The 18,964-nt window shown below is 42.8% G+C and overlaps 2 protein-coding genes and 1 pseudogene across 4 annotated transcripts in view; 1 reads left to right on the top strand and 2 right to left on the bottom strand.

The window, feature by feature from the left end:
* LOC117192481 (polynucleotide 5'-hydroxyl-kinase NOL9-like) overlaps positions 1-1,124 on the bottom strand; it is a 52,221-nt gene extending 51,097 nt beyond the window's left edge. For 2 of the 3 annotated variants that reach the window (XM_033397177.1, XM_033397180.1), the window contains exon 1: positions 749-832. Coding sequence is in view for 1 of the 3 variants with exons in the window: in XM_033397178.1 (XP_033253069.1) it covers positions 749-822 (74 nt within the window). In the remaining 2 variants the exon portion in view is untranslated. Of the gene's footprint in view, positions 1-748 lie in introns of all 3 variants that reach the window. The other variant, XM_033397178.1, reaches the window with a different exon arrangement.
* A 5,262-nt stretch (positions 1,125-6,386) lies between these two features.
* On the top strand, positions 6,387-6,869 carry LOC117192505 (annotated as a pseudogene).
* LOC117193890 (polynucleotide 5'-hydroxyl-kinase NOL9-like) lies at positions 6,811-9,659 on the bottom strand. The gene is made up of 6 exons (XM_033398573.1): positions 9,560-9,659; positions 9,257-9,379; positions 9,174-9,202; positions 8,640-9,077; positions 7,182-8,589; positions 6,811-7,118 (listed from the first exon to the last, which is right to left on the bottom strand). The coding sequence occupies exons 1-6, from the start codon at positions 9,657-9,659 to the stop codon at positions 6,853-6,855; spliced, it is 2,364 nt and encodes a 787-aa protein (XP_033254464.1). The 3' UTR covers positions 6,811-6,852.
* Positions 9,660-18,964: the final 9,305 nt, after the last annotated feature.

Here is an 18,964-nt window from a genome sequence, read left to right as displayed (position 1 = left end):
TCTTATTAAATCATTAATCCTTACACACCTTTCTATTAATTAGTAACTGTAGTGGTATTTGTACTTTGATTGCATGCTTAGTTTCTTAGTAAGTTTAGTACTAATTTTCCTCGAATGTTAGTCTAATAGCTATCTTTCTTGCATGTTCGCGTTTGGTTCGGCTACGCACCGCGCGTCATGCGGCAGCGCCCCTCGGTCGGTTGGGCGGGAGGAGGGCTGCGTTTTGCCTGGGATCCGCGCGTAACAGCCTTCTGCTGGGGTCACCCGGGCCACTTGACGGTGCAGTAACTGCATCGCCTCTTGAAAGATGCAGTCATTGCATGTCAACGTCCACACATCAACACCAGCAAATGAGAGAAAAAGAACAACAGTGCTGCTGCTGTTGCAGCCTCCTCCACCAACCATCACGCTTCCGTGTTTCGAAATTCAATTTATGTATGTATACTTTATGGTGCCGCATCGTAGTCGCCGCCAGCGTCGACGTCAACGTCAACTTCGGTGTTGCCGGCTCCCCAAGCGCTCTCCTCACCGTGGAGCCCAGTGAGGCGTAGAAAAGTCGTAAGTTAAGGAAAATCGATTTTTGTATTTTTTCCTGTTTTGGCTCGATGCCTGACGCAGATATAGCTAATTACAATGCACATTATGGATTTCTGGTTAATGGATATAAATAAATGCAGGCGGCTGCAATATCTCCCCACTCACACACTCACACACAGATACACGCACTCGAACATGGATGTGCACTCACCTCTCTTGTGCTATTTTAAATGCTCCGTTTTTCGGGGAAGTCGAGTCTGAGAGTCGCAAAGTGCACTCTACCATTCACTCGGGGCCCAGATTCCCTTAGCTCCACTGTCCTGCTACCAAAATTGCGTCCAAAGAGCGACACACATACATCGGCCTGAATGTGCGGCAGTGTCTTGTGTGTGTGTTTGCTGCTTTTTGTTGGAATTTTCACTTGCAACTCTTTTTTCACATTCACTGCAGAGATCTACTCGCTTTTTGCAGGCTTTATTTACGATAACGGCGCACAGACTATTTACTTAGCACTCTGGGCCTCACATGCTGCATGTTTTTCTTTGCTTTTCACTTTTTTTCTGGTATAACAATAGAAAACATGGGAGACGAACCGAACGAACGGAGCAAAATTTACAGTTTGGCCGATTAGCTGAATGGAGTTGTTGTAACAGTGTGACTGTATTTTATATTGTCAGCTGTTTGCCATCAACAACAAAACTTTCATACGATTTAGGCAAACCATTTAGCAACACAACTGATAAGATCTTTTCATCAACCTTTATGTTGACCTCTGCTAAAGCCTCGTGTACCACCTGGAATTTCCGCAAATATTCCTGTGCATTTATACCATCCGACATTTTTAACGTCAACAATTGTTTAATTAAAAGCACTACCCTTGCTGGTCCGCTTGGCCTGTGAATTTTATTTAGCTTTTGCCATGCCTGTGACGACGATACACAATTTTTAATATTGTTTAGTTGGGTCGATTTAACACAAAGTAAAATTGACGCCAACGCCTTTTGATCCTTTAGTTCAAAAGCTGCACGTTGCTCATTTGTTGCACTTTCACTAAGTTCAATTTTACCACTGACGATTGGCCACAAATCATTTTGTATGAGAACACTTCTCATCAAAACTTCCCATGTGCTATAATTGTTTTCGTCCAGTTTCTCAATATTGAAATTCATATTTCCACTCATTTTTGATACTTATTGTCCCACAGTGCAAAATTTGTAACTGTCGATCGTCTCATGCACAAAGCAACTACGACGACAATACTGTTGTCCGTGTCTTTCTTTTGTTTTTTCGTTTTCTTTTAAGTATCCCTCCGAGTTGCTATTTACACACACACACTCGCGATTTTCTATGCCTTGGTATACACACTATTGGGTATACACACTCGCGGTTTTGTGCGGCTTGGCATACGCACTTTTTGGTATACACACTTGAGTCTCCGTTCGCTTTTGTGTTTCTTGATCCGTTGGGACTGCTTTCTAATCAAAAAAACACAATGCGAATCTCCGTTGAATTTGTTCAACTTGTTCTTTTGCCTTTCTATGTACACACATACACTAATGAGTCTATGCCATTTTTTTAGCACTGCTTTTCACTAAGCACCAAACAATGCTTATTGTTTCTCACTGTTTCTGTTTTATACTGTTTCTGGGTGAATTGGTGTCTGGGCCCATAACCTGTTAAAGTTATTTTATTTGTAAGACAGCAGAAGATCAGTATACAGAATTATATGTGCTTCCGAGTAACATACGCAGGAGACAGACGCCGAAAGAAGAATATCGATATGAGAACATCGATATGGGAACATCGATATGCAGCAGGGCACATGCGCAGTTGTTAGAGATCAATATCTAATTATCGTGGCGGTCACTTTGAACACTAGTAATCACGTACCATTTTTTGAAAACAAAGAACTAAAAGAAAACAAATTTACCATTCAACAGATGGTTGACATGTTGTCTCGTTTAGTCGACTCAAATGACGTGTCACATCCATCAAAAAAAGTGACCAGTACAAATGATTACAATATGGAACATAATGCAGACAGAAAAATGAACAAACAGAGAGAAACGAACCTTTTTAAAACATCTAAATAAATATGAAATTTTTACAACATAACATTCAATCTATTAAAGCCAATAAAAACGACCTAGTATTCTACTTAAACAATGAAAACTTCGACTTTGCCATTCTGGCTGAAGTTTTCTCTCACGATCTCCGTTTTAGGAAACTAGCCAACTTCAATATGTTAGAAAAACATAGAGAGGACGGCTATGGAGGAGTGGCGATTGCCTACAAAAAAGAATTAAGAGTTAAAAAGACTGATATATGAGACAGAGCAAGATATAATTATAGCAAGAACCATCAACAACAAAGATAAATTTCTTATCTCCTCAGTATATTTTGAACCTTTGTTGTCTCTTGCATCCTTCAAGCAAGCGATTAACAATCTCCTTGAATATTTAGATGCATTCGGAAAAGTCATAATTGCAGGAGATTTTAACGCAAGACATACCTTTTCTGGAGACAGAACCAACAGTGGAAAGGGAACTTTTCTCATGCAAGCTATGTCAAATGCTGGCTACAGTCTAGCAAATGACCACAGTCTCACATTCAGAAGACACATCGACTCAACATCAGGGTCTGTACTCGATTTAACTTTCACAAAGGGTATTCATATAGAGAATTGGAAATGCGAAAAGTTTTACCTAGGAGGCAGCCACCATCACCCAATAACCTTTGAAACAGCAGGATATCAACACAAACTCAAAACTTTCCTTGCCAAAAACAGGCTACTGAAAAAGCTAAGCCAGTTTGAGGCCTACAAAGATATGGATAATTTAGCGAAGAACATCCAACAGGAAATAAAAGCAGCTACTTATGAAATCAAAAACAAATGTCCAAAATTATGGTGGGACGAGAATTTAGCCAAATTATTCAGGGAGTTTGCAGAGTCGCAGAAGAAGGCAGCTTCAGAACCCTCCTTTCAAAATTATTGTTCTGCTGTTAACCTCAAGGTTAAATGGAAAAAATCTGTTAAAATTGCCAAAAGAACTAGCTATGCCAGGAAGTTAACAGAGTTAAATGTAAAATCGAACTCAAGAGAAGCCTGGAGATTCCTCAGAAATCTAAAAAACTGTCAAGAGGACACCCCAGAAGTTTTCGACCCTGACAAAGCTGGGCCATACCTGGAATTCCTTAACGAACAAATAACCTCAGAAGCAAAGGATGTAGACGAAGAAATGTACTCAACCAAGAACAATGAAAATCCGTTCTTTTCCTTGGAAGAGTTAGAGGCTGTGTTAGTCAGAAACAGAAAAACGGCAGGAGGAATAGATCACATCACATACGAGATGCTGAGTGCTCTTAACACTAGTATAAAGACAGAACTTGTACATTTTTACAACCGTCGAGTGGCTATGTGGGGTTTCCCAGTCGAATGGAGATCTATCAGAATTGTACCAATACCGAAAAAAAACATGGATCTGACTGACTTAAAACATTTTCGACCCATATCCCTCATTTCGACTCTAGCCAAGACAGTAAATGGCATGGTGAAAGCCAGGCTGGAAAAGCATATACAAGAAAACGAGATTATACCCTACAGATCTTATGCATACCAAAAAAACAAGTCTGCAGCGATGTGCATAAATGATGTCATCAATGTGGTAGCGGCAAAGAAAAAGAACAAGGAACACGTTACTCTTGTGGTTGTTGACCTCAACAATGCCTACAATTGTGTTAACCTGAAATTCTTAAAAATACTAATGGAAAATGAGTGTTTTCCTAAAACATACATTGACTGGATCATCAGTTTTATGTCTATGAGACTACTGAAAATAGGGGAAACTGTTCAGGTTGTTCAGGGAGGAATCCCACAGGGCTCTTGTCTGTCGCCCCTCCTTTTTAATTTATACACAAAAAGACTACATCAGATCTGTGATAGAAATACTCATATGATGCAATTTGCAGATGACTTCGTTATAATCTCTCACAACAGAGAGTTTACTGTAGCGGTTGAAAACCTTAATAAAAAACTAAATGACTTTAACCTTCTATGTGGTGATCTCGGTTTTAGCTTCAATCCAAGCAAATCTGCAGCAATGAATGTAGGAAAAAGACGGGTCAGAGCGGTAAATATTACTGTTAGAAATGTGACTATACCAAATCGAAAAGATATCCGTTTCTTAGGCAGACTGATTAGCGCAAACATGTCTAATGTCAGTCATGTAAAAATGGTTAAAGAACAAACAAAAAAATGCAACAGGCTCCTCCAGCTTGCGACTACTATCAAATCAGGTCTAAAACCTAAAACAAGTAACAACATCTTCAAAGCTTTTATTAGAACAAAACAAGAATATGCTATCACAAGTTTTTCAGACATGGGATCTGGAGCAAATAAAGATATAGAAATAGCGCAAGCTAAATCACTCAGAAGGTGTGTTGGGGTGCCACCTGACACAAGCAAACACGAAATTTTTGTCCTCGCTGGTGTAATGCCACCTGTTTTCAGGGCGAAATGGCTTACAGCCAAAGAACTGCTTAAAATTAAAAGGTTCAATCCAACAATGTTTGACGAGGTAATACGCTCAAAAGCGGATACGAGTTACACACGTACTTTACGAGAATTTAATTCCATCTTTGTAAACACTCAAGAATGTGATAGTGTTAACACATGTAACAAAATCCATGTATTAGATAAATTTTTAACTAAGGGTAAAGAAGAATACTCGAATGAAGAAATAAAAACTATATTTTATGAGATTCTGAACAAGTACAGAAAGGACGACTGGAACATTCTATCAACAGATGCCTCAGTTACAGAAAGTACATGTGGCAGAGGAATAGTAGAATGGCCTAGTGGAAATATCCACAAGTACAAAATAGAAAACAGATTATCCTCAGTAGGTGCCGAACTCGTAGGCCTTAAAAAGGCCTGCGAACTATGTCTTAAATATAATTACAAAAAGGCTTTGATTTTAAGTGATGGATTAGGAGCTATTAAGTTAATTAAAAATAAGAATACAGACTCGTACCTAGTGAATGATATTCACAACATAATTAACCAATCAGACATTCAGAAACTTGACATTCTATGGGTCCCTGGTCACAAGGGTGTGGCCATCAACGAAAAGACTGACATAGCAGCAAAGGCTGCTACAAGTGAGGGGTTTACAATAAATATAAAATACAGCTACAAGGAGGCTCAAAGAGAAATTAGGAACTTTTTAGTATACAAATGGAATGAGGACTACAGGACGATGTGTAGGACGAAGGGATCCAGCCTCATAGACATATTTCCAGATATACCCTGGCATTTTTCTCTTAAGTGGAATGCTAAAAGCATCAAGACCATTAACAGACTTATGACGGGACACATATACGACAAAGTCTTCCTACACAGAATCAAAGCAATTGACTCAAATATCTGCGAAACGTGCAATGTAACTGAATATGCCGAACACCTGATCTTCGATTGCCAAAGATTTGCCGGGCTCAGAAGGAAATTCAAAATCTTTAAATATTATAACAATTTACATCAATTATTAATAAAAAAAGAGCCGCTACATCTCAGAGAGCTGGCAATCTTCATCAAAACTGCTGACTTAAACTTTTGACCCCTTTTTTCTTCATCATGTTATAAAGTAATTTCAGTTTATTTTCTAAAACAGTTAAGTAATTTTCCTTTTTTTTTATATACCGACCTGTCAAACTCGCCAAACTACATCACCAGTATCTGATCAAAATTCCGATCATCCTTGAGATGATTCAAAAAAAAAAAAAAAAAAAAAAAACAAAAAAATCTTTCATATTTTCCGCCATTTACCTCAAGTAGTTCAACTGTTTAAATAGAGGGACCTTAAGTGAGCTAAGGTAATTTTTGATCTGTATATTTTGGTATATAAGATCTGCGCCGATTTTCTTCAAAAGTTCACAGCAAGTGGGGAAAAAGTGATATACAAAATTACTTAACAAAAACATGCTGCAGGGATTGATTCAGAGGTGAAAATCAACGAAAATTCTTTTGTATGGAACATTAATAACTATTGTTATTTTAGAACCTGCCTGGTGGCATTCAACACGGCACAAACCATCCTAGTGCGCCAGAAGCATGCCTTCGACCGGACCGTGCTCAAGCCGAAGGTCCGCTGCCACTTCCCCAAGCCCCGCGAGGTGAAACGCATCAACGTCCACGCAACGTCCTCGCATGTCCACCCCAGAGGGACGTCGTGTACTGATGCGCAGGATACTGAAGGGCAGACACAATATCTCGCATTAGCCTCTATATCAATAAAGCTTTATTTGGATTTTTACTTTTCATAAAAGTACAGGTAGCTGGTTTAGCATTAATCTTTTTTCATGGAAGACGTGCGCGAATAGAACTGATTGATGCTCTTTGTCATCCTGCTGAAAGACGAACGGCATGTTGCTGCCGACCTGCGGCCCAGGCTCCGTGAAGAACTTTTGCGGAAGGCTGATGTCTCCACAGGATATAAGGCAATTCACTTGGCACATTCGCTCCAGAGGAATGGCCGGCACGAGATACAGCTTCTCTTTCTCAAAGTCAATGGCACGGACGACACCTGACGGGGAATACGCGAAATGATCAGTGAAATAATCAACTGAAATGGTTGAACTCTGCTTACCTATGCCCAGGCACACGGGCAGATCCTGAGCTTCCAGATGGGCCAAGTAAACCACATTGGCTTCCATTCCAGCGATAATGCTACTCTTATCAAGGTCTTCCTCTGTGGAATGGACGACTTGAATATTCACAAAAGATGAGCTGAGGGGCTCGCAGTCAGTCAGGTGCTTGGCACTGCCCCTCAGGCAGGAGCTGAGGCGGACCAACAGATTGGCGAATCTCATATCGCTGGGACTCATTCGCCAGACTCCCTGCTGTCTAGGTGGGACAACACTGGGCAGCTCGTGGAGCGTGTACTTATGGTTTTTACCCTCAACCATGAACGCCGTATTTTTGTAGACATAGGGACCTTTGACCTTTGAAAGGGTCGACCAGTCGAGTAGCGACTTAAAGTTGTTCATGGGTAAGGTACTCGAGATCTGCACCACATCCGTCGGCTTGATGTAGTCCACCAGCAGAGCCATCAGCTCGAGGCCAAATCCCCTGTTGTAGCCCATCGTGTTGATCAGAAAAGGCATGTTGGCATACTCGGGATTATTTTGGATGTGGCTCATCAGCTGGACCACCGCCTCGAAATACTGCTCGTGGCACATGACGATGTTTGTGTCGCCCACGACGTGAGCCCGATCCGGCTGCTTGTTCAGTAGGAATCCTGGCCCCAGAAGCGGCTCTTCAATGACAGTGCAGGAGACAGTTTGCTGCAAAAAGATCTCCGGCTGGCCAATGTCCAAATCATTGAACAGTAGGCGTGGAAAAGCGTTCAAATGCCGATTGAGCAGATATCGCAGCAGGGTGGACTTGCCGACACCCTTCCCACCGGTTACCATCAGGCGGCTCGTCTTCTGAATCTTCAGCTTTGTCCACTCATAAGGTACTTGAAGGGTGCGTTTTCTGTCCGAGCTCTGGATGTAGCAGTTGAGCAGCATCTCGCTTTGCGAGTGCGGCACATTAGCCCCATTCACCTGGGGGAACAAAATCTGGCTTATGTACTGCTTTAAAGTTTCGAGCATGTTCTGGTCCTTGGTGTTCCTCTGCAAGAGCACAAGGGCATCCTCCTGACTATAGAAGCACCCCTGAAGGTTGTCCAATTGTGCGCATGTAAAGTTCTCAGACAATTTGTCCCATTCAACCTTCTCTTGCATTGGTTTCGCACGCTTGTTCGGAGAAATGCTCACCCAATTGATGCCCTTGGGGGAGTAGATGGTCAAGTTTTGACGTTTTTTGGCTCTGAAGCCGTTCACTGTGATCTGACCAGCCAACAGGGTCAACACGACAGTGCCATAGAGCTCTATGTCCTCTTTGATCACGGCCAGCACATCGTTGCACGTCAGGCTATTCTCAAAGACGCTCAACGCTGGGGGCAGTAAGGTAGATCTACATTGAAATCCTGGCAGTGCTGCATTAATCGGTTAGCCTCGTCTACTTCCATGGCACTTTCATCATCCTCAGTCACTGCTACTGTTTCCGGCGATGCATGTGGTTCGGTTTCAGTTGGGGACAGATCTTCTTTAACTTCTTCAATAGTGATTAGAGACTCTGCATCTGAGTCCTGCTGTGCTTCTGGTAGAACTTTTATGTCGCAAATCTTTTCATCCTTCAGGGTGCAGGAACCAAGATCCTCGTTGAATAGCTGTGGTTCGGCTTCCGATGACGATAGTGCTTTTGTCTCCGCATCTTGTTGATCTTCCAGTGGAGCTTCGTTAATAGCGAATGGAGAGGCCAAATCCAAGGCCTCTTTATCATCAATTGGTATTTTATATTCTTTATCCGGCTCAATTCCAGCTTCTTTATCGTTGATGGATTGGATAGTCGATTCCTGAGTTTTAATTCCACAGTCATGCCCATCGGTGAGCTCTTCTATGGTTGCGGATTTCTCATCGTTGTAGAAAATGACGACCTTTTGAATGGATCCCGTCACAAATAAACGGTTTGTTGATTGAGCGTTCTTATTTTTAGGAAAGTAAACAAATTTTTTGATTGTTCTTTCAAGTACCATTGGCACCCGCCAGGCAGTCTTAGATTCTATAATAAAACAAAATTAATAGAGAAAAATAGATTGGGACGTTTAGTACTCACGTGTGTATAGAAAAAAATCAGTCTTTTGGTCATCATCAGAGTTACTGTTACTCCCAAGAGGTCCCGCTTCAAAAGACGTATCATGAGATGCCTCCAGGTCCAGCTCGGATTCACTGGAATCCTCTGTGGAATCGGCAATATCAATGGTTTCTTTAGTAAAGCAGTTGTGAATAGTTTAGTTGTTTTATTTTAAGTACATATCATCCTGCAAGTAACGCAATTCCGACCATATTTTATTTGCGACTTCTGTTTTGGGCTCCACACCAATGCCAACATCAGATTTCTTAAATTTTTTTAGACAACCCGCAGTGGTTGTTATCCAGGAGACTGATCGCTTCTTTGGCGCAAGAATATCTGAAGCGTGTGCAGTGCCCTCAGACTCAGCTTCAATGGTGTCCCACATGTTACACTGCTTCACAGCGAGTTTCTTAGTTAATTCTTGGTCCACCTGTTGAGTTTCTCGTTTTAATTTTGTTTTAACAAACATATCAGTCATTTTTCAGTCAAACAAAAAAAACCCGGCGCATGTGAACAGTCGATAAAAAGTAAAACAAATCAGCTGACTTATCGAATATCGTACGGCTCTCAGAAATATGGCATCTCATTTTAAAAATATACCGTAAATATACAGACGAAATCAAGTTATATTTTACATATTCCTCGTTTTTGATATTCCATGGAATATTACTAGCTGTTCGGAGCAGAACCCAGCCGATTAGCTGCTTGCCAAATAGCACCTAATTCTTGGCCCTCAGCCGCTTATTTTGTTTGTTACTTATGTCTATGTCACTCATTTGTTTGTTAAAGCTTTGCGCTTGCTTGCCCTGCTAAACGCTCTCTGCCAGCTCGCTCTTCGCTATCTCCGCTTTGCGTCTGCCTACCGACGTCGGCCGAGCGAAGCTGCGCTTAGCGATCGGAGCGGCAATGTAAAGGGCAGGCAAGCCACACTTGCAATTTGGATGTCACGCATTAAAGAACATATCGTAATTTTATTTCTGCGCCGAGTTTTATTTAATTCGAAATAATTAGTCGGCCGATTGGGGATAAAAAACATTATCTCCACATAAAATTTGGTGACCCCGACGTGATCTCTGAGTTGCAGTGTCAATTAATAATCATTCGCGATCGACATTCGTTACCCCTAGCAAATTTTCGGCGGTTAAGCACAATTCGGTGCTAAAACACACTTACATACACCTACATACACGCATTGCTTGCTATTAATTTCTCTGTCGCGACAATTCGGTCAGTGCAGTGCGGTAGACAGTGCAGCGAACTCACTAATACACACAAGCGGAGTACAAAGCGGAATCGGACAGCTCGCACAGCCGCACAGCTAAAGGCATTAGCTGTAATCCCTTTGCTTTCGGTTCCCACGTTTATACGTATACAGGGTGTCTTTTTCGGTCGTGCTGAGTGACTCTTTTAAAACCTCAACATGGCAGCACCTGAGCCTACCAATGTCGCGAACGCAGCAATGCCGAGTGATGTAGATTTCTACAAGCACAAGGCCGAGTCCATCGCGCGCCAACTAAAGGCCATGGATCGCTTTCTCACCAAGGGAGAGCTTGCCGAGTTAGATGAGGCAGAACTTCAAGCTCGCTTAGAGCAGATCGAGCGAATGAATGCGGATTTCGATGCCGCTCAAACGAGCCTTGAAAGGCTGGATTTCCTGCAGTTAGCCCATGATGCCCGGCTGGACTTTTCGAATGTTTATGTCAAGGTTAGGTCCAGGCTGTCGCGGGAGTTGATGGCTGCTCGCACGGTAAATGTTGCCAATTCAACGGCTCGGCATACTCTCGAGGGGAATTCGTCGTTGTTCGCCTATAATAGTATAGGCCGTGCTCGAATGCCCGAGTTGCAGCTTCCCCGATTCGGTGGGAGCTACATGGATTGGCCAGAATTCCACGCGATGTTTTCGACAATGGTGCACAAAGACCATCGTATACCAATCATCGAAAAATTCCAATATCTTCGTGGATGTCTAGATGGTGCTGCGCTGGATACGATTCGTTCCTTGGAACTTTCTGAGGAGAATTACGACAAGGCGTTGAATTTACTAATGTTGCGATTCGATAATAAACTTACATTTTCAGGCACACGTCAAGGCTATTTTCGGGCTGCAAGGGGTGGAGAAGGGCTCGGCTATCGGCTTGCGCGCGCTCAGCGATAAAATCAATTCGCACTTGCGTGCACTTCAGACCTTGGCGACCCCGCAGGAGATTTCCGATGGGTTGCTGATCTTCATCATAGGCACGAAATTGGAACACAAGACCAAGGAGAAATGGGAAGAGAACTTGCCGACGTCAGGATTGCCTCGGTGGTCAAGCATGGCCTCATTCTTGGAAGCAAGAAGTCGGATGCTGGAAAATTTGGGATCGGCTATGGTAACAATTCCTAGCCAGCAGGTGGGAGAAAGTAAACCTAGCACCCTAATCACCTCCATTAACGATCATAATAGCTCAACATGCAAGTATTGCAAATCCTCCGATCACTACATATCCCGATGCCAGGCATTTATAGATCTCCCTGTTTTTTCTCGATACAAGGAGGTGAAGAAGCGCCATTTATGTCTAAACTGCCTCAACAAAGGCCATTCATTGCAACGCTGCAAGTCAGGGGCATGTAGAAATTGCCAAGCCAAGCATCACACACTGCTCCACATGCAGTCGGGCGCTGACGCTGAGTTGCCGTCGCCGAGCACGGAATCGACCCAGCATGATCCTGCAAGTGCCCTAGTAGCAAGCAAATATATTAGCCCTCCCCCTCGAGTCAAAAATCTCTGCCTAGCCAAAACGTGCTGCTAGCTACTGCAATCGTATATGTCAGGGGCCGTTTTGGATCGCTTATTCCATGTCGTGCCATTTTAGATTCCGCTTCTCAGGTTAACTTTATAACATCGAGACTCGCCAATCATCTGCAGTTAGATCCTCACCCGTCTCACGTTAAAATCGCCGGTATTGGAGAGTCAATTCTACCATCCAGCAAGGCTGTGGACATCGTCCTGCAATCTCAAGACGAAAGCTATCGCGGTTTCCTCTCTGCAATTATCACTGCCTCAATCACAGGAATGCAGCCTAACTTCGGCCTAGACGCAAAGGATTGGCCAATGCCAAATAATCTAAAACTGGCTGATCCTAATTTCGCCAAGCCCCAGCGTGTCGATCTGTTGATAGGTGCTGGTTTGTTTTTCGAATTAATGTGCGTTGGACAGATTCGACTGTCAGACCAATTGCCAACATTGCAGGAGACTAAACTTGGTTGGATAGTATCAGGAAGCATTGATAGCTCGGAGAATAAGCGTGCAGCTTTAGCCGCTTTTGAAAATTCCTCGTGCATCTCTATTGACGATTTTCGACCCACAACGCTGGAGTACCAAAACTTAGAGCAGCAATGCAGGAAGCAGCTGCTCGAGTGCCAGGTGCAAGTGGAAAAACTGCGATCGGAGAATCAGGAACTGCAGCGCGAACTTTTCAATATATTAAAAACCTACATATCCACGCTAAATGAAATTCAACTTTCAACAATTTCTACATTGCCAAATTTCCTGCCATTCTATGCAATTACAGAGGTTCCCGATGATCAAGACGTAATCACGACAAGCCGCCTTCGTAAAGAAGCGCCGATTGCTGCGTTCGACGATCATCCCAGCGTAGCCGCCAGCTGCGCCCAAGCAAGCATCTTCAAGAGGGCCGTTGGAAAAATAGCGGTTCTGCCCCTTCAGGATGGATCTGTTGAAAGCCTTTGCCTTCCAACGGGGGGTGAATGTTCGGAGCAGAACCGATTAGCTGCTTGCCAAATAGCACCTAATTCTTGGCCCTCAGCCGCTTATTTTGTTTGTTACTTATGTCTATGTCACTCATTTGTTTGTTAAAGCTTTGCGCTTGCTTGCCCTGCTAAACGCTCTCTGCCAGCTCGCTCTTCGCTATCTCCGCTTTGCGTCTGCCTACCGACGTCGGCCGAGCGAAGCTGCGCTTAACGATCGGAGCGGCAATGTAAAGGGCAGGCAAGCCACACTTGCAATTTGGATGTCACGCATTAAAGAACATATCGTAATTTTATTTCTGCGCCGAGTTTTATTTAATTCGAAATAATTAGTCGGCCGATTGGGGATAAAAAACATTATCTCCACACTAGCTATATAGATAATTTAGTCATGCCCACATCATTTTATCCGATTAATGAATATATTTTCTTCAAGGTTGGCTAGTTTTTAGTCCTTGCTTTTATTGCATTTTGTGTAAAAAAAGGTTTTAGCGAAAATGGTCAAACAAATGAAACGTAATAAAACGTAAGAGAAAAATCGTTCCAATTGCTCAATTTCTTTATTCCGTTGAATAATGCTGACTAACTAAAACGTTTAGCTTTGCCCATATAATGTCAGGCTATTAATGAATACATTTTTTACCTGATTGACTACTTTTAAGTACCCTGACTTTTATTGTATAGTGTATAAAACAAGGTTTAAGCAAAAAGGGTCAACAAAAAAACAGTGCAACGTAAGTGAGTGTGAAATGTCAGTCAACCGAAGTGTGGGCACAGGTATACCCTATTTCGTTGAAATATATGAAGAAACTGTTTTTCCAAGCTGTTTCAAGACGCAATTAATATAGAAATGATCTCAGATTGTTATGTTTTGGACATTTTAATGCATATGATTAGGGTCTTGTAAATATATCTCGATCCCGATACCCATGCTTGGTTTCTGTAAGAAGACCAAAACCTGCAAAATATCGTTGAAATACCTTTAAAACAGAAACTGACTAGTTTTGGCCTTTATTGGTGCATTAGATGACAAACATTTTTTCGGTTCTTGAACATCCATTTCCCAGGGTATGCAAAATGTTGCTCAATCCGCGCAATGTTGTGGAACAGTGCTGCTCGATTTCACGGCACATGAGTCTGGCCCTTACAAATTAATGTTGCCAGCAACATAAAACGTATGAAAACGTAAGTGGGGATGGAATGCAAGGGACATTGTTGAGCTGAAAAGGACATTGTATCCCGGAAAAATTCCCTCAATTTGAGAAAATTTCCCACCACAAAATAGAGAGTATGTCACAAAAAAAAGAGAGCAAGTCCCAATAAAATATACGGTCTCACTCTAAAAAATACCGAAAATGTATCATATTCCTCGTTTTTTATCTTCCGTCGAATATTCCCAGCTAAATCGAACATTTAGCTCAACCCACATAATTTTATGCCATTAATGAATTTATTTTCTACTTGACTGGCCTATTCTAAATACTTGCTTTAATTGGATTTCTGTATACCGTTTAAAATTAAAAATAATAGATTGATGAAATTGACCATTATATACCGATATGCAGTCGGTTCAATTTTGACCTAAAAAAATACCAAAAAGTATTAAAAATACCGTAAACGGTCACCCTGTTCCCTGTTTTAATACTGATCTACAATGGACTACTAATCTCCCAACATGGCAAGGTATATGGCCTAGAGAGGTAACAAAATAGAATGAACTATAAATTATAGTCTATAATGCATCCAAATGTAACCTCGTGCTAAAACATCCTGCAATGCGCATTCAAGCCAATTGGTTGAGTCACTATCGGAAAACTATCACAGCTATCTAGGGGGCGCCACAAGCCATCCGCTAGTATCATTTGGCGCGATATTTGAAACTGAGAAAACACTGTATTGAAGCGACCAGAACGAAACGTGAATGGAATTTAATTGATGCCATGAGATTCATCATATTTAACACATCCAATAACATCCGTTTACTAATTAGACCTGTCAAAATTTCCATGATGGTCTTTGCCCAAACAAAATCAAATTAAGGCTTAATCGAAGAAAACACCAAGCACTGACATCAGATCAGGCGTGTGACGAACCTAGTGATAATTAGTCCACCTATATCCACAGATGACGTGTGACTGGGTCCCAGTCCAATGTGAGAAGTGCTCCTCTCTGTTTAGGTCTGGTTAAATAGAAACGTGCCCCTTTCTCACTTTTTGTCGCCTGTGGGAATGTCGAGAATGAATCAATCGTGAATCAATGCCCCGCAGAAAGCGCATCCCAGTCAAAGCTGATTAGCACTTTGCCGACTCTGATTCCCACTCCTCCACGGAAGCCTTCACGGCGATGTTGAACCCACATTACTGTCTCAATTAGAACGAGTGCATTTCCGAGTAATTCAAGGGATTCCAATGATTCACTTGGCGATCGCTTAGAGAGCCTCTCTGGAATGTCGCCTGTAATCAGGGTAGAACCAAATAATACCGAATAATCCAAATCCCGCAAATGTCTTTTGATAAGACGAGTACCAATTTAATATTGTTTTTCACTCTCTGACATTTGTTGACGTCGGCCTCTGGGGACCGCTTATCGCCAGCCATTTGTCTTATTGCGTTCCAAACCGGCTTTCTGCTCAAGAAACTAATTAAATGAAATGAAATTCGTTGTGCCAGGCAGAGATCTCTGTGCTCCCCGTCTAAAAATACCCAAACCCAGACAAACAAACGGAGAGGAGAGGAAAAGAAAGGTAGGCAGAGTTTTACTTTGGATCCGTGGTGGGGTTTTGCCCTTATAGGTTAGCATGACGCATGAACCTTATAGGTTCTGAGATCCTTGAACTCATATTTTGCAATTGGCAAAGCCGACCATGAAACCTGTGTGTTAGAGAGAGACAGAGCGAGAAAGAATGATATTGTTTTCTTGATTCTGGCTATAATAATTATACGATCTGGTTGAGATTTTACACTCTAGAACATATAGTCATCCTCTACGATTCTGCGTTTTTGGTTTTATCGTATCTTTAAAAATGTGGATGCCACAGATTTTCGTCCTTTGTGGGGGCGGAAGTGGGCGGGGCGAAGTTTTGAAATATTTTTGTAGCAGTGACATATCACAGATGTCTGGATCCAAAACATCGTTGCTCTAGCTCTTATAGTCTTTGAGCACTAGGCGCTGAAGGGGACGGACGGACGGACGGACGGACAGACGGACAGACAGACAGGGCTCAATCGACTCGGCTATTGATGCTGATCAAGAATATATATACTTTATGGGGTCGGAAACGATTCCTTCTGGACGTTACACACATCCACTTTTACCACAAATCTAATATACCCCAATACTCATTTTGATTATCGGGTATAAAAACGAGGTGGAACGTTGTGAGTTGCTGCGGAGACCGCAACTCTACAGTTATACCCGATACTAAGTCAGTATGGCTCTCCTCCGGCACACGCCGCTAATATTAAACGACACGATGATCTATGATTCTGCGTTTTTAGTTCTTTGTATCCTCAATATTATGGATGCAACAGTTTTTCGTCCTTTGTGGGGGCGGAAGGCGGTGGGGCGATACTTTGAGATATACGTTTTATAGTGAGATCTAACAGGAGTGCGGATACTAAATTTGGTTACTCTAGCGTTAATAGTCTCTGAGATTTGTGGATGCCCCAGATTTTCGTCCTTTGCGGGGCGGAAGGGGGTGTGGCGAAATTTTGACATAAAACGGTCAAGGTCCGATATCACAGGAGTGTGGATATTAAATTTGGTTGCTCTAGCTCTTAGGGTTCTGAGATCCTTGAACTCATCTTTTGCAATTGGCAAAACCGACCATGAAACCTGTGTGTGAGAGAGATAGAGCGAGAAAGAATGAAATTATTTTCTTGATTCTGGCTATAATAATTATACGATCTGGTTCAGATATTGCATATAGTCATCTTCTACGATTCTGCGTTTTTAGTTTTCTCGTATCGTCGAAATTGTGGATGCCACAGATTTTCGCCCTTTGTGGGGGCGGAAGTTGGCGGGGCAAAGTTTTGAAATATTCTTGTAGCAGTGACATATCACAGAAGTCTGGATCCAAAACATCGTTGCTCTAGCTTTTATAGTCTTTGAGCACTAGGCGCTGAAGGGGACGGACAGACGGACGGACGGACGGACGGACGGACAGACGGACAGACGGACGGACGGACGGACGGACAGACGGACAGACAGACATGGCTCAATCGACTCGGCTATTGATGCTGATCAAGAATATATATACTTTATGGGGTCGGAAACGATTCCTTCTGGACGTTACACACATCCACTTTTACCACAAATCTAATATACCCCAATACTCATTTTGAGTATCGGGTATAAAAAGGCCAGGTCCCAGTTCCCAGTTCTAGGCACTCCACTCATAGAAGCGTCCCCCTTTTTGCTCACGCAGCATCCGCAAAATAGTGCCAAAAACTGGAATGGTAATGGTCGGGATTTAGTACAGTGGTCACTCGCTAAATTAAATCAACCAAAGTTGCTAATTTTATGAAGTGCTAATACAGAGAAGCATACTCTGGAAAAACCAAAGCTTTCGGTATACCTTCCAGCAGCTGGTGGTCAGTGTTTGCGAGGACACACTGTGTCTGGTATTGGCACGGGCAAAATCAGTGCGGGCGGAAACTGAGTGCCGTCATCAAAACACACACGCACACACACACACACACTCTCGTCGCAGGCAAAGAGAGAAAGGAAGGGAGATAGGCTGAAAAGACAGACACATGAAAGTCAGCAGAGGGGAGAAGGGTGGGTAAGTGAAGTGACAGCTGCCCCAGCCGCACCGCATCCGCATGACCGGGAAAACACTCTCCATTTGCAGGGGGCCTCCGCCGCCGCCGCCGCCACAATCATTTGTTAAGCCTCGTGGCCATGACTTCTGGACTCTGGCTGACCGTGTCCTGGTCAGATTTTTCGAGTTTTCTCGCCCTCTCTTACGCATCCATACACGAACACAACACACACCATCATCATCATCATTAACACCAGCAAATGAGAGAAAAAGAACAACAGTGCTGCTGCTGTTGCAGCCTCCTCCACTAACCATCACGCTTCCGTGTTTCGAAATTCAATTTATGTATACTTTATGGTGCCGCATCGTAGTCGCCGCCAGCGTCGACGTCAACGTCAACTTCGGTGTTGCCGGCTCCCCAAGCGCTCTCCTCACCGTGGAGCCCAGTGAGGCGTAGAAAAGTCGTAAGTTAAGGAAAATCGATTTTTGTATTTTTTCCTGTTTTGACTCGATGCCTGACGCAGATATAGCTAATTACAATGCACATTATGGATTTCTGGTTAATGGATATAAATAAATGCAGGCGGCTGCAATATCTCCCCACTCACACACTCACACACAGATACACGCACTCGAACATGGATGTGCACTCACCTCTCTTGTGCTATTTTAAATGCTCCGTTTTTCGGGGAAGTCGAGTCTGAGAGTCGCAAAGTGCACTCTACCATTCACTCGGGGCCCAGATTCCCTTAGCTCCACTGTCCTGCTACCAAAATTGCGTCCAAAGAGCGACACACATACATCGGCCTGAATGTGCGGCAGTGTCTTGTGTGTGTGTTTGCTGCTTTTTGTTGGAATTTTCACTTGCAACTTGCATTCATTGCAGAGATCTACTCGCTTTTTGCAGGCTTTATTTACGATAACGGCGCACAGTCTATTTACTTAGCACTCTGGGCCTCACATGCTGCATGTTTTTCTTTGCTTTTCACTTTTTTTCTGGTATAACAATAGAAAACATGGGAGACGAACCGAACGAACGGAGCAAAATTTACAGTTTGGCCGATTAGCTGAATGGAGTTGTAACAGTGTGACTGTATTTTATATTGTCAGCTGTTTGCCATCGTAATCAGTGCTGCAATGCCAACTTTCCGTAAGATCTAGCGAATGAACATCTGGCAGCG

The sequence above is a fragment of the Drosophila miranda genome (assembly GCF_003369915.1).
Source record: "Drosophila miranda strain MSH22 chromosome Y unlocalized genomic scaffold, D.miranda_PacBio2.1 Contig_Y2_pilon, whole genome shotgun sequence".
Classification (NCBI taxonomy): domain Eukaryota; kingdom Metazoa; phylum Arthropoda; class Insecta; order Diptera; family Drosophilidae; genus Drosophila; species Drosophila miranda.
This window is presented reverse-complemented; position numbering and strand designations above follow the sequence as displayed.